The sequence below is a fragment of the Hypomesus nipponensis genome, chromosome 1 (assembly GCF_054491055.1).
Source record: "Hypomesus nipponensis isolate SF chromosome 1, ASM5449105v1, whole genome shotgun sequence".
Classification (NCBI taxonomy): domain Eukaryota; kingdom Metazoa; phylum Chordata; class Actinopteri; order Osmeriformes; family Osmeridae; genus Hypomesus; species Hypomesus nipponensis.
The window spans coordinates 12,314,378-12,329,035 of record NC_140361.1 but is presented as its reverse complement, the minus strand read 5'-3'; the positions used below and the strand labels follow the sequence as shown (position 1 = coordinate 12,329,035).

The following is a 14,658-nucleotide window of genomic DNA, read 5'->3' as shown; positions in this document are numbered from 1 at the left end:
TAACAGCTTCACTTCAAACAGGACGGTTACAAACAAGAGATGTTCAAGAGTGAAGACATAAAATCTATTGCCAACCAACGTGTTCCATGATTAGCTTCATCTCTCTCTGGATAAAAGCACATATAATGACACAAGCAGATTTGACACCTACTGTATATTACGCCATTGGTTTGGGTAAAGTGGGGGTAGTGAGAGTTCCCACACCGTGGGGATTAGTGTTTTAGGTCAAGGGATGCTTAACAATGGCCCAGCCAGTTGCATAATCGAGTGTGATATTTGACCACAGCAAACACTGTCACACACCCAACTGTCAGGGGCATGAGGGGGGAACGAGAGCTCAAACATGTCAACCGTTTTCATATTCATCTAAGCATCTTGTTTTGGAGTTTGAATTATTTTACTAACCCCCCACCCGCCCCCGCCCCCCCAACTAAATAGGCCAGATACTTCTAGACTGGTAGTGTGTTTTTCTTCAACAAAAGCATGACTTGGAATACCCTAGACAATGTTCAAGAGGCCTGGTCTATCACAGCCTATCCTGGGCATGAGACTACTGAGGGCTAGAGAGAACGGAACGTGATGAGCAGTGTCCCTCCATCCTGTTCTCTCTCCGATAGGACAGGGCGTGTCCTCCTCTCTGCTCTCTCCATGTGCTGGTGTTGGGGGGGGGGGGGGGGTACACTACCTTGTTCCAATCAGAGGTTAGCACTCCCCGTCCGACACCAGGAAGATCATGGCCTCCTGCTTCCCGATGTCGGCCATGATGGTGGCCAGCTGGTTGAGGTTGCCGCTGTGGAAGTGCTGCGTCTCCCACAGGTCCAGGATCACAGAGGTGGGGCTGGCTTTCGACGCAAAGAAACTCATGTGTCTGGAGAGGGTGAAGCAGAGAGAGGCTTCATGTATTACAATCACATACTGGCAACCAAAATAATCTGTTTTGTTGTTCTACCAAATCAGCATTTATAGAATTTGGGGTTTATCGAGTTTTGCAATTAGAGGATGCAGACATGTTTACTATGGTACATTATGCCTGCTGTTGGCCGTAATACAAAGAGGCAGTTTATGAGAAGACTGATTAGTTTTTGCTGCTTTTGCTACCTTAGATCAACAACCAGGAGACATCTTAAATTTTAAAAAGTAAGTTTATAAGCCCCCCCCCACCCCCCCTCCACACACACACACATTGAGGACATCTGATATTAATTGAAACAATAGGTTTGGAGGTGATCTAGTTCAATAAACTTCCCCAGCTGCGGCAAGCACACATCTCGAGTTCCCCAGGAATTGTCCCCTCTCTAGTACAGGATGCAGTTGCAGTCCACGGCTGCTGCAGCACCTCTAAACCCCGAGGTAAGAAGTGTGCTATGAAAGTAACGATTGATCGTCAAGGTACTAAACGATCCCTGCCTCTCAATATATTCCCTAGAAAACAACATCAAATACCACTGGGTATGTCAAACCATTTTTCTTTCAAGTCTTGAAACTTCAAACTTCCAATAGGCGGCATGTGCCCTAATCTTTTCATTGATGTTAAAAAAAGGGTCTTAATTCCACATAAATCCCATATGAAGACCCACACTTAAGTAGGAAGTGACCTTCTCCTTGTTTTGGACCGGAACCTTTTGGATCAAACCCAATCAATAAGAACAAAGAGGAGGCCCTGGCAGGCTGTTTATTTGATGTGGAGCGCGAGTCGATCCCACAGGTACCTGAAGGGGCTTGTTCGATCTAATGGCGTTTTTCTGTTCTCTTAACGTCTGGGGCTTTCAGTGCTGTTATGTACAGCACATGTGACAGAGCACTGGGAAAGATTATGGCATGCTGGTGTGGGGTGGGTGTGTGTGTGGGGGTGTGAGGGGGCAGACACGTACAGGGCAAAAAGGCACACAGTCCTTCAGTTTCACCTTGAGAACTGCTAGCAGCTAACTCAGCTATATTGCTAACTCGGTACACTTATCCAAAACTCAGAAGCAACTGCAACATAGAGGCGCTAGCTAGAAAAAAGGGGTCCAACTGCCTACAAATGGAGGAGAGCTTAACCATGCAATCACGTTTGCGGAAAAATTGAATATTTACAAACAGCACATATCCATCCTTCCTTATCCCAATTTCCAAGAAGAAGATGGTCTGGAATATTCCGGTAACCGGTGTTATCGTATGAACAGCACGGTGCTGACTCTAGCCTCAGTCGTTCACGTCACTGAGGGAAGCATGAGCTTGTCTTTAGTGCTGAGTGCTGTGAAGGCCACTCACAGCAGTGCTGTGAAGGCCATTTGTACATGGAGGGAGAACATCCAGCGCAAAGGTCCGCGGTATTTTGAGCCATATTGATTAGTCACGTTCACCTTTGACTACTTGTTCTTACATTTACACTCTGCCTCTCATTCTCTCTCACACACACACACACACACACACACACACACACACACACACACACACACACACACACACACACACACACACACACACACACACACACACACACACACACACACACACACACACACACAGAGAGAGGGAGTGTCTGAATGTCAAAGGACCTGTTCCATTTACAGTATAAATTACTGTTAGGTTGTTTGAAAACACCACTGAAGCTGTTCCTTTAAAAGAACTTAATGAAAATCGATTTAAGTTGAGCAAAACATTGCTAATTGAACCTGTACTGCACCAATTCAAACTGTAATTAATTGGGGTAAATAAAGCTTATTGGACAAATGAAGTATACCTATTTGATTCCATTACATGGGGGGAAGTTAAATTAGAGGATAATTGATCCCAGTGTTCTGGCTCTGTCCTGTTAAAGGCAGTTTGCTCTGGATGATAAAGCAAGATAACCGCTGGAGAGAGGCTGGTGAGGGAGACGGGAACAGCCCTAAATATCCCCCTCGAACGTCAGCCTGATGGACAGTCAGCTACCTGTCCACTTCCTGCCTTCGCATTGAGCGAGGGAGGATGGAGGACGGACAGGTTTTTGTGTTCAGCACATTGCTGGGATGCTGTTGGGCTGTCTAGTCTGAACATGGCACAGAAGGATGTATGGTCTGTTATAGAACGGTAGCGTAATAGACTGTTGTATGATTTCATATTGCATTTTGTTCTGATAAAACCACAATTAATCAAGCTGTTACAACATGGTATTTCATAGTAACTGATGGAGAACTTAGTTTGGGAACAACATGTCCAAGGTTAGATGATCAATCAACAACAAAAAAAGTAAGAAAAAAAGTATGACCTATAATTCTACATTTTAATTTGATGGAATTCATTCTTCTTTTGAGCAATAACCAGAGTAGGATCTTTCGTTATCGTAAACAGCCGTTTTTTGTCCAAGCACAGTTAATGTCCAGCAGGCTACCTGTCCAGTTTGAGTCTCTGGGCCAGCATCCTCCAGTCAGCTCCGTTGGGGCAGGGCGTGTCCAGGCTGCTGCAGATCTTCTGTCTGATGAGGTAGGGGATCTGGAAGGCACTAGGACCTGCCAGAGCAGTGGCGTTGGTGTCCAGCATCAGGAACTCAGAGTCCAGAGCTCTGCTGTCCTGCAGGGCCGGTTTAGAGGTTACACACCCACACACCCACTGGCAGCGGGGGGGGGGGGGGGGGGGGGGGAGGTTGCGTTAGCGGCGGTCGTGTCTGAGGCGTTACCTTGGCGATGTTGAAGTCGAGGCTGAAGCTCTGGCCCTCCCCCTCCACCTGCCACACGCACAGCTGGCAGGTGAGCTGGCAGGTGGTCAGACTCAGACGCTCCAGGGAGAAGGTGCAGTGCAGGTACCGCTGGGAGCCGTTCCAGATGTGGTAGAACGGGATCTCCTGCCGAACGGGCCGACACACACACACACATTAAATACACACGCCGCGTACACAAAAGAGGCATACACACACACACACACATTAAATACACACGCCGCGTACACAAAAGAGGCATACACACACACACACACGTACACAAAAGGCAAATACACACACACACACACAGTGAGACCATGTGGGGAACACACCATTACACGGCCCACCGGCCAAGCCCACATCCTCTGTGTTTGACTCTCTCCAGCTGAGCATGCAGACTCTAGCCTCCCTGAGAGGGATGCATGTCTGTCTACTACTGTCACGAGTGTCATCAACTCAGCTCTTCAAGCCGTTATTCCCTGTGTATGCACTCCCAGCACACGGCTTGAAACACGTTCATTCTGGAATCAAGACGCTGTAATGGACTGCAGTCAATGTATGCTGTTAGTTGCCATGCACCTTATTTCCAATGTAATCTGCCAGTATGAGAATGTAAGAGCACAGTCAGAATCACAGTGGAAACTGCAGCACAAACTCCCTGTTTAGCAAATGGCTGAGGCGCCTACCAGGGACTGTTTGAGAATGGATTCATGGTTAACAATTTCCACATCTCTCCCTGTTGCTCCATATTCATGTCTCATTTGCATATCCCATGAGAGGCTAAGAGGTGACAAAACGAGGGTGTGACAACGGCTCACTCTGCCTCAAGTTCGATTTTTTTTTTTTTCAGCAGAGAAAGAGCTGCAGTGTCGCCTCATAACCAGATGGGGGCACTGTTACCCAGGCACACAGAGCCAGGTAGGCCAGTCGAGAGTGAGCACGAGCCAGGCAGCTTCAGGGGAAGGAAGGGCCGTTTCTGACCGCACTGCTGCTATGGGAATAGCACTTCCAAATGAACAGGCACAGTCCAGAGGAATAAGCCTCGGTTCTAGGCACATTGTTGTCATGCTGGCTTCCTGCCTAGCACAGACCGTGTGTGTTCTCTTTGGGGACATGGTGTTCAATGCTCAGAGTTACAGCCAGCACAACCCCACCCCCCCCCCAACACACACACACACACACACACACACACATATATACTGTACACTATATCTCTCTCTCTGTTCCTCCTCTGTTCATCTCCCTCTCTCCCTCCCTGGGCTGCAGTGGGTGAGGCAGGTGTGGAGTACGAGGGGAGGTGGGGAGGTTCCAAAGCCAGGTTGTGAAGTTCCACATATTAGCATACTGTTCTATATTTCATCTGAACTCCCTTTGAGAGATGGCCTCCTAGTATAATCAATCAGACTGGGGCTGGAGCAGGGGTCTGCTGCACACACGCGCACACACACGCACACACACACGCACGCACAAAGAGCTGTGCCAAGACCTCTGTGGTTATTAAGCAGAAATTTCTGCAGTGACAGATGAGGGGAAAAAAAGAAAAAAAATCATTCATTTGAGTGAATCATAAAAATGATCAACTGAAGCTAAACTTTAAACATCAAAACTGCTCCAATCCAGTCTGGGCTGTCAAGAGACCATAGTTAACTCATTACTTAGACATCAGCTTGTGTCATCATCTCCAAATGTCATTTCAATAATTCCTCGCAATATCTCCCCCTAAAACCTGCCATGACGGGGATGTGGGGGGAATCACTGGTCGACCCCCACAGGTACCGACACCTGAAAACTCTGCTAACAAACGATAAGCAGCCTCCACAAATCTAATCTGGCATTTCTATAACAGCAAAGAACATGCTGTAACAGCACGTTTACCCCCCACCCCCCAACCATCAGGGGAAGCACCCCCACCCTCCACCCCCCCCCCCAGGCCCAACACCAGCCCCCCTAGGCCAGACCCCCCCCCCCCAAACTCACCTGGTAGCCAGCCAGCAGCTTGCTCCTCCAGTGGGCCAGGGGCATGTCGTGGATGGACAGACGCAGGTTGTGGTAGCTGTCTCTGAAGAGGAGGACGTGAGGCTCGTCAATCAGGCGCCCGCCCAGCTGGCTCTCCATCTGCACCACCTCCTGATGAGACACAAAGCAGGGATCAGAGCGCCCACAGACACACACACACACACTGGTGGGGGAATAGGCACGGTTTAGCATGAAGAGAGATGTGTATGCTTGAACACACACACGCATACATACATGCACCACTTAGGACGGTGAGATAGGGCCACAGTTTGACGCCCCAGTAGGTTGTCCCATGTTGTCTCAACAATGCTTTAATGTCACCGCAAGGTTACTTCTCTGGCTCTGTGTGTGTATATGTATATATATATATATATATATATATATATGTGTGTGTGTGTGTGTGTGTGTGAGCGTGCCTTGCTCCCATGAATTGCATTAGCATGCAAATACAGTGGGTAGGCAGGCAAGCAGGGCTACTACCTGTGCTGTGATGAAGTAAGTGAACAAGCCATTAGTCAACTGCTCATTGTTCCCGCATGGCGAATCTCCTTAATTTCATTTTTGTTTTCGTGCCAGGAGAGATTTGTAAATGCATGCTTAATATTTTAATCTCTGTGGGACTGGCTCAGCAGACCATTTGTTGCCGTCCGAATGACCATCTGGAATGGGAGGATAATATCCCCGGCATTCTCCTCTGATCGATCAATTTATTTTGATGCCGGCGCTTTGCGCCAGGGGGGCCCTTCAGGATCAGTACCTCGGGTGGCACCCCAACCCTGCCCCTGTGTGCGTGCACATCAAAGGCAAACATTAGAAAACGAGATGTTGTACAATTGGTATTTAAGGAGACCTTGAAAGACAATCAAAACCGTCCTTTTTTCTCTCTCAAACGGGCAAAGGAAAATGGCTACTGCGAGGAAGATCTAGCAGTGAGAATGAGAGTGTGTCTGTGTAGTCAATGACAACAATCCCAGGAGGGGGATGTGTATACGGATAATGACCATATGTTGAATGCAGTGGTACGCGGGCGTGTTCGCCCATGGTGGGAAGTGAGTGAAGACTCTAATTAAGACGGGAACAGCGGTGATTTCTATCTGCACGCCACAGATTCAATTTTCTGCACTCTTTCCCCGGTTTGGGCTAGACTGATTCCAATTACGCTGGAATGGAAGCTGGTAATTATCCATTTGGAATCTGGGCCTTGCTGTAGTATCGAGATCTCTTTCACAGTGAGGGAGAGTATAGTTCATTATGGCACCATGAATACCTAATCTGGATGTTTGGTTAGTGCATTCCATCCTGCTCAAATAGAAGCCCACTCACTTCCTTTCAATAAACCTACTTTTTAATAAAGTTTGTTTCAATTACTCCATCTTGTTATTACGTCTGTTCATCTAACTCCCTCATACATCCAGAGTACCAGAGTATCAGTAACTCCTACTGCTGTACAGTACATGCATGCACAGTACAAGTGTACTGCTAGCTCCTAACTCCTAGTAAATGCATGTACAGTACAGGTGTACCACTAGCTCCTAACTCCTAGTAGATGCATGTACAGTACAGGTGTACCGCTAGCTCCTAACTCCTAGTAGATGCATGTACAGTACAGGTGTACCACTAGCTCCTAACTCCTAGTAGATCCATGTACAGTGCAGGTGTACCACTAGCTCCTAACTCATAGTAGATGCATGTACAGTACAGGTGTCCCACTAGCTCCTAACTCCTAGTACATGCATGTACAGTACAGGTGTACCGCTAGCTCCTAACTCCTAGTAGATGCATGTACAGTACAGGTGTACCGCTAGCTCCTAACTCCTAGTAGATGCATGTACAGTACAGGTGTACCGCTAGCTCCTAACTCCTAGTAGATGCATGTACAGTACAGGTGTACCGCTAGCTCCTAACTCCTAGTAGATGCATGTACAATGTACAGTACAGGTGTACCACTAGCTCCTAACTCCTAGTAGATGCATGTACAATGTACAGTACAGGTGTACCACTAGCTCCTAACTCCTAGTAGATGCATGTACAATGTACAGTACAGGTGTACCACTAGCTCCTAACTCCTAGTAGATGCATGTACAGTTGGCAGGAGCCCAGGGGGCCTCCCCCGGCCCACTTACCCAGAGAGAGAGAGAGAGAGAGAGAGAGAGAGGGGGGGGGGGGGGGGGGGTCAGCATCAAAGTGCTGAGGTCTAATGAGTTAATGACTAGGAGCAGAGCATCCGCCACAGGATTCACCCCCCGTCTATTATGTCTGATTCAGAGACAAAAGGCTACTTTACAGAGGCTAACTGGAGGGGCTAGTTTAACACTGTTCTTAAGCACAATTATCCGTATCCCAGATTAGCATTGCAAATTGCCGGCGGTGGACTTTCATCGGGTTTCTGACCCATCAGCAGATCTGTCAGCCTGGTAATAAGACACAGGCAGCACACTGCCAATTATCCCATTATCAACATCCACTAGCGTGAATACTGATCCATGGGGGGGATGGGGGGTTAGGATGGGGGCTAACATGATAGGACAGGGACCACAACAAGCTGTACGACATGACACTCCTGGCCCTAGACCCAGGACCGTGACACAACCACGGGCCTGGAGGTGTCTGGTACAGGAGAGACCAGGGAGAGGAGAGATCAGGGACAGGAGAGATCAGGAAGAGGAGAGACCAGGGAGAGGAGAGATCAGGGACAGGAGAGACCAGGGAGAGGAGAGATCAGGAAGAGGAGAGATCAGGAAGAGGAGAGACCAGGGACAGGAGGAGCACCAGGGAGAGGAGAGATCAGGAAGAGAGGAGAGACCAGGGAGAGGAGAGACCAGGGAGAGGAGAGATCAGGAAGAGGAGAGATCAGGGAGAGGAGAGATCAGGGAGAGGAGAGACCAGGGGATGTGCTGTGGTAACAATCTTGCTGAGAAGGCTTTAATGCAGTATAATAGTGAACAGCTTAGTCTGTGTACAAGTGTGTATTGGTGTGCCTGTAAATGTGTGCATTAGTAAATGTGTGGGTGTATATGTGTGTGAATCCACGAGTTTGTGTCTGTGTGTATATGGGGATGGTTCCAGCATATGTTCTGGGCTGAGAGAGTAATGGCCCTCTTTACGCCCCATTATCCGGTTAACAGATGACAATGTTGGGACGCTAATAGATGAGAAGCTTAATATCCCTCTATTATTTACTCTATCAGTGAAAACAATGCAATGTTTGAATTACAATATCAAATCACACATTAGTCAAACAACTGAGAGAAATCACATTAGCCTTTTTTTTTGTCTCGTTCCTTCGTTGAAATCGAGGACGGCATGTTTTTGGTGAGACTGACCCTCGAACAGGAGATCGTTAAGATGCATGAGATGGGCCAAACGTGTGAGTCAAGCTGGAGAAAACCCCCTTTGTTCTGACAGAATTAAAGATAGCCTGTGGTGTGTGTGAGGACTGTGAATTTCACGTCAGCCAAGGCCAAGACCACCCCCTGATGTTCAATAAGGAAGAGGAAAGCGAGGAAGGGATAAGAAAAGGGAGAGAGAGAGACAGACAGAGAGACAGAGAGAGAGAGACAGAGAGACAGAGAGAGAGACATAGAGAGACAGAGAGACAGAGAGAGAGAGAGAGAGAGAGAGAGAGAGAGAGAGAGAGAGAGAGAGAGAGAGAGAGAGAGAGAGAGAGAGAGAGAGAAAGGGAGGGGGGTGGGGGTGGGAGTGCAGCTTTAACATTTGCTTCTTCAGGTCACCAGAGTGCTGAGCTTTAGAAGGAGAGATAACAGGATTACTGCGACCATGGCCACAGTTTCCCTCTGCTCCCCCACTTTGCTCTGCACTCATCCTCCTATCCTCCCAGCCCCTCCTGTCCTCGGGCTGGGCCCCTCAGCAGCAGCTCGGAGCTGGGGCTGTGAGACGGACCAGGCCTGGGCTCCGCCGGGGGAACCAGGGAACAGTCCCACAGTTAATCTCTCTGGGCTGGGGCTGACATAACGAGGTTAGCTACTGCACCAAACTCTTACACAACAACACCCAGCAGGCCGGCAGCCTGGGACAAGCACCCCACCCGAACCATTTAAAGGCATTAGCTGTAAAGAAGCACTGAGAAAAATAGACAATACAGTTCAAAACACTGAACACTGCACTATGCTGCATGAGTCACTAGAAGGTCATAAACGTCACCACACAATACTCGACTGCGTTGAGTTTCCAGTGAATAATCCCCCTGTGGTAGCTGTAAGAGACAGATCTATGACGGCCACTTCGTGTATAATCAGCTAATTAGCGATAGGCATAAATCAAGGCGAAGATGCTGAGAAGATACATGGGAACACGACTTCCCAGCACTTTAATAACCCCATAAAGTCCCTCTCACCCAGCTCCACCTGCCTCCGTCACGTCCATACCACACTAACCTCACGTTCACATCTGCCCATCTGTTTCCACGGTTGCTCTGGGTCTGAAGAAAACAGAATGCATCCAGTATGTAAAGAGCGAGAGAGCTGTGGGTGGAGAGAGTGTCGTGGGTAGTGTGTTTGTCAAGGAGGATGTGACAGCACCCCCCCCACACACACATACACACACACACACCACGCAGTCTCCATCAGTCTGAGCTCCAGTGGCCATGCCCGCCACAGTCAACCCGGATTAATAACTACAAATAGCAGGCACTTGTCTGCCAGGATACAAATGAGCTGACTGTTTGCGAGGGAAAGATGCACATTCTGCTTGATAAATCATCGTACTGTGGCTGAGACGAGGAGAGGGGAGGGGAAAGGAGGACGCGAGATGGGCTGAGGGGCAAGAGAAACATTTTATGAAAACAATTCTTCTTCAGCCGAGCTTTTCGATGAAGCTAAATGCCTTGTTGAACTTCCGTGGCAGCCATTACAGGACGTGTGCCGTGGCATCTGCAGCAACGCATCTGTCTCACCTGGTGGCCCCTCTGCTCTTTCACTTGTTGATGGAGGGACACCTTTAGCGGTTACACACTCCCTCCATCAAGTGGGATGTTTTTCTTTCCCTGATGCATTGAAGAGCACACTTCAAATCATGGCTCTTTTGAAGAAAAACCCACAGTGAATAGCGACACACCTTACAGCCGTATGCAAAGATAAGCTCCTCATTGTACGCGGAGTCTCACCGTAGTATTCTCTCATGCAGGATGATTCATACTTTAAGGTCAGTAGGAACAATGGCTGTGCAGCGGAGTCGCAGAAGGCCTCACATTTTCTGCTGCGAGCAGCACCTTGCTCAAAGGTTCCTAGAACATGGTAATTAGTTATTAGCCTACAATCACCCACATATTTAGATATATTACCCCGGCACAGTACATATCCATTTTTTCATATCCTTGTTCAGATGCTGGCGGTTTTCTGGTCAAATGAATGCACAAAGGAGGATTTGGGGCAGTGGAGGAGTGTCAGCGTGTGCAGGGGCTTAGTGTTTAACACAGAGGGCAACATAGGACAGTCTATTAATCACATGTAATGGTAGATATATATGTTTTATGACAGGGAGTCCCACACTGAGCTGAAACAATTACCCTCATTACATGAATATTAATGAAAGCATGACTTCTGTAGTCAGAAATACAATGCAGAGAGTACAAAGGAAATTAATTGAAACATTTTCCCTCCAATTCAGTCCAAATGAGCCTTTGGGAATTTAATGGCCATTTAACATCACTTTAAACTCACTAGAATTAAAAACTATTATATTTCTGATGAATTACTCAACGGACGCCACTTTCTTCCCTCCCTTCGGCAAGTCCTGGGTGCTCTGCTGTTCAGCGGAACCTCAAGAGCTCTTCAGAGTTTGACCCCAAACTTTGTAACTAGGACTGACAGAGTGAGGCTGGTTTGATCAAGAATGTGTATAGTAGTGTCCTATTCTTCAAATGCAAACACACACACACACACACACACACACACACAAATACACACACAGACGTCCACGCGCACACACAGACACTTGTCACCAAGCTATTTTTGACCTGAGCTACTTTAATCTGTCCTTATTCTGGTCATCTAATTAACTTTGTTTAATACTGTCTCAGTGTTCAACTATTGCGTGTGGAATGAGAACTGCTGAAGCCTCAGTGTGCATTGGAGAAAATCGGAACGAAAATTGTTCTTTCAATAACTCGAATACCACACTTATGTTGTGTACCTTTCATAAAGTCACCAGGTACAGCTTAATATCATATTCTGTTTACAAAAGTCGTTTCCCAAATTCCCACAGTAGGGCTTGGTATGATGTTCTGCATACCAGAGGGCTTAACAACATGGCTCTGAGACCAACACAGTGTTCACTGCTGCCAACAGGGTTTGCAGGTGGTAACGCTCCTTTCAAAGAGACTGAACAACAGTGGAGCACTTCCTTAAATATCCCTCTCTCCCCCTCCCCCCTCCCTTCCTCTCTCTCTCTCTCTCTCTCTCTCTCTCTCTCTCTCTCTCTCTCTCTCTCTCTCTCTCTCTCTCTCTCTCTCTCTCTCTCTCTCTCTCTCTCTCTCTCTCTCTCTCTCTCTCTCTCTCTCTCTCTCTCTCTCTCTCTCTCTCTCTCTCTCTCTCTCTCTCTCTCTCTCTCTCTCTCTCTCTCTCTCTCTCTCTCTCTCTCTCTCTCTCTCTCTCTCTCTCTCTCTCTCTCTCTCTCTCTCTCTCTCTCTCTCTCTCTCTCTCTCTCTCTCTCTCTCTCTCTCTCTCTCTCTCTCTCTCTCTCTCTCTCTCTCTCTCTCTCTCTCTCTCTCTCTCTCTCTCTCTCTCTCTCTCTCTCTCTCTCTCTCTCTCTCTCTCTCTCTCTCTCTCTCTCTCTCTCTCACACACTCACAGAGAGGACGGCACCACGCTTGCCTCTGCTGTGTGGCGACAGCCCTGGCCTGGCCAATCATAAGTGGGACACACATTAAATATTAACTTAATTGGTCCCGGCAGAGCCAGCGACCATACGGCGGGCATCACACGGAAATGTCACGGTCTCCCCTGAGTCCCCACACACTTAGGATCAAAGACAATAACATTGGTTCTAATCTGCTTTAATTGGGAGATGAGAGATTGCACTTTGCCGTGTGTCCGCCGGCCTGGCTGACTGGATGGCTGGCTGGCTGGCTGGCTGGCTGGCTGGCTGGATGGCTGGCTGGCTGGCTGGATGGCTGGATGGATGGCTGGATGGATGGCTGAATGGCTGGATAGCTGGATGGCTGATGAAGGAGAGTACGTCGGAAGACACTGACAGCCATGGCGCTGAGGAGTTCAGTGTGGAGCGTTGCACCACCACCACCACCACCACGCTACACAGCTCCAAAGCACAGGCCACAGGCAAGGCAGCAGAACACACAGCATGCCCTTAAAAACCCAGAGAGGTGCTTTCTCATGCTCTATCCAAGTCGGGAGGGGAGGGCTATTGCTGATTTGACATCCTGTCTGATAGGGGATGCCCTGAAGCACTCTGACTGTGAAACTGCAACAGAACTTACACGGGCTGGAGCTCGAACACACAGTATCCCTGAGGACGGGGTGTAAAACACCTTCAGCACCACACTACTGTTCCACCAATCCGTTAATACACCACTGCTACACCACAATTAAGGCTAATGATAGCTACTGCAGTGGCAGTCTAATCATGAATAGCGCATTTTAAAGATGGTGATTAGTGATTAGGCCAGACCTCTCCTGGGAAGTTTAATCTGAGTTTTGAGTGGTTAATGTAGCCGCTAAATGAACTACTTTCCTCCGTAATGACACTGAAAGAGCAAAGTGGAGTCCAGATTACTAAGTACCAGGGCTGCATCCTAAATCAACCACATGAAAAGAAAAAAACTACAAATCCCAGGAGATTCTGTGGCTGACCACAGAACCTGGTTGACTGAGAGACAAGGAGCTGATGTACTGTGGTAGGTAGGGGGAGGTGGAGAATGTAGTTCACAAGCTTACTGTTGGTGTCGGCTTCCCTCGCTGATGAGTGTTCAATATAACTGCTTTGTCTGCTCAAGGTAAAGCACAGGTCCTCCTTACACAGGGCCAGACGCTGCCTTTAACTACACAAGCCTCATCACATCATACTGTATTCAGAACCAGCAAAGAAGCTTGTTGACCTCGCTTGTTTAAGTTCTGATGTGGTTATAATTCTTCAAAGCTTAGCCGTGAATCACCGCCAAATAACTTTCCAATACATGTCACCTCCTTCCTTTCAGAATAAAGGGATGTTCAGCAGCCTGCCTCTTACCAGAGCACAGCTGCTGCCTGGGCCTGGCGTGGCTGCCAGAGGACCGGAGGAGCATGGGGGAGGCTCGGGCTGTAGGGGAGGGGACGAGGCTGCTTCCAGAAATTCACACCCCGCGCTGGAGCCTCTGCAGGGCTCTCATCTCGTCCGTGGCTCTCAGAATGTGGGAGCGCTAATTTCAGACTGAGGCGCCCACCCTTCGCCTTCCACCCCCCTCCTCCTCCTCTCCCAGCAGCCCCAACCGCCGCTCGACAGCCCCTCCAGAAACCCTGGCACTGCCCCACCCCTCGGAGAGAGGGTCAGACACTCCTGTCGGCTGGAGTGGATTGGAGTGGGAGGCGCCACTTTTGGCAGACGGGGGTGACGGAGAAAATTATCAAAATGGAGGCGGGTGGGTGGGCGGGTGTGGGGGAGGCATGGTGAGGAGGGACAGAGCATGGGGTGCTGGGAGAAAGGCTCTCCTTTTAATTTACTAATTAACCATGCAAATGAAATCTTAACAGGCTGCTCAGAGGCAGGCCTCAGGAGGAGTAGACTGGCATTAGTGCTTGATTATACTCTGTCCACATAGAGCAGTGAGAGAGAGACAGAGAGAGAGAGAGAGAGAGAGAGAGAGAGAGAGAGAGAGAGAGAGAGAGAGAGAGAGAGACAGAGAGAGAGAGAGAGAGAGAGAAAGAGACAGAGAGACAGAGAGAGAGAGAGAGAGAGGAAGAGAGAGGAAGAGAGAGCAAGGCGAGAGAGAAAGAGAAGGAGGACAAATAGAGGAAACACACACACACACA

At 48.5% G+C, this 14,658-nt stretch overlaps 1 protein-coding gene across 1 annotated transcript in view; it reads right to left on the bottom strand.

Annotated features, from left to right (window-relative positions):
• Positions 1-454: 454 nt before the first annotated feature.
• The window catches only part of unc5a (unc-5 netrin receptor A), a 105,877-nt gene continuing 91,673 nt past the window's right edge, over positions 455-14,658 (bottom strand). Inside the window, exons 13-16 of the mRNA XM_084699105.1 lie at positions 5,639-5,788; positions 3,641-3,805; positions 3,356-3,534; positions 455-868 (exon numbers count right to left, since the gene is read on the bottom strand). Of these exons, the coding sequence (XP_084555231.1) occupies positions 703-868; positions 3,356-3,534; positions 3,641-3,805; positions 5,639-5,788 (660 nt within the window). The 3' untranslated portion in view covers positions 455-702. The remainder of the gene's footprint in view (positions 869-3,355; positions 3,535-3,640; positions 3,806-5,638; positions 5,789-14,658) is intronic.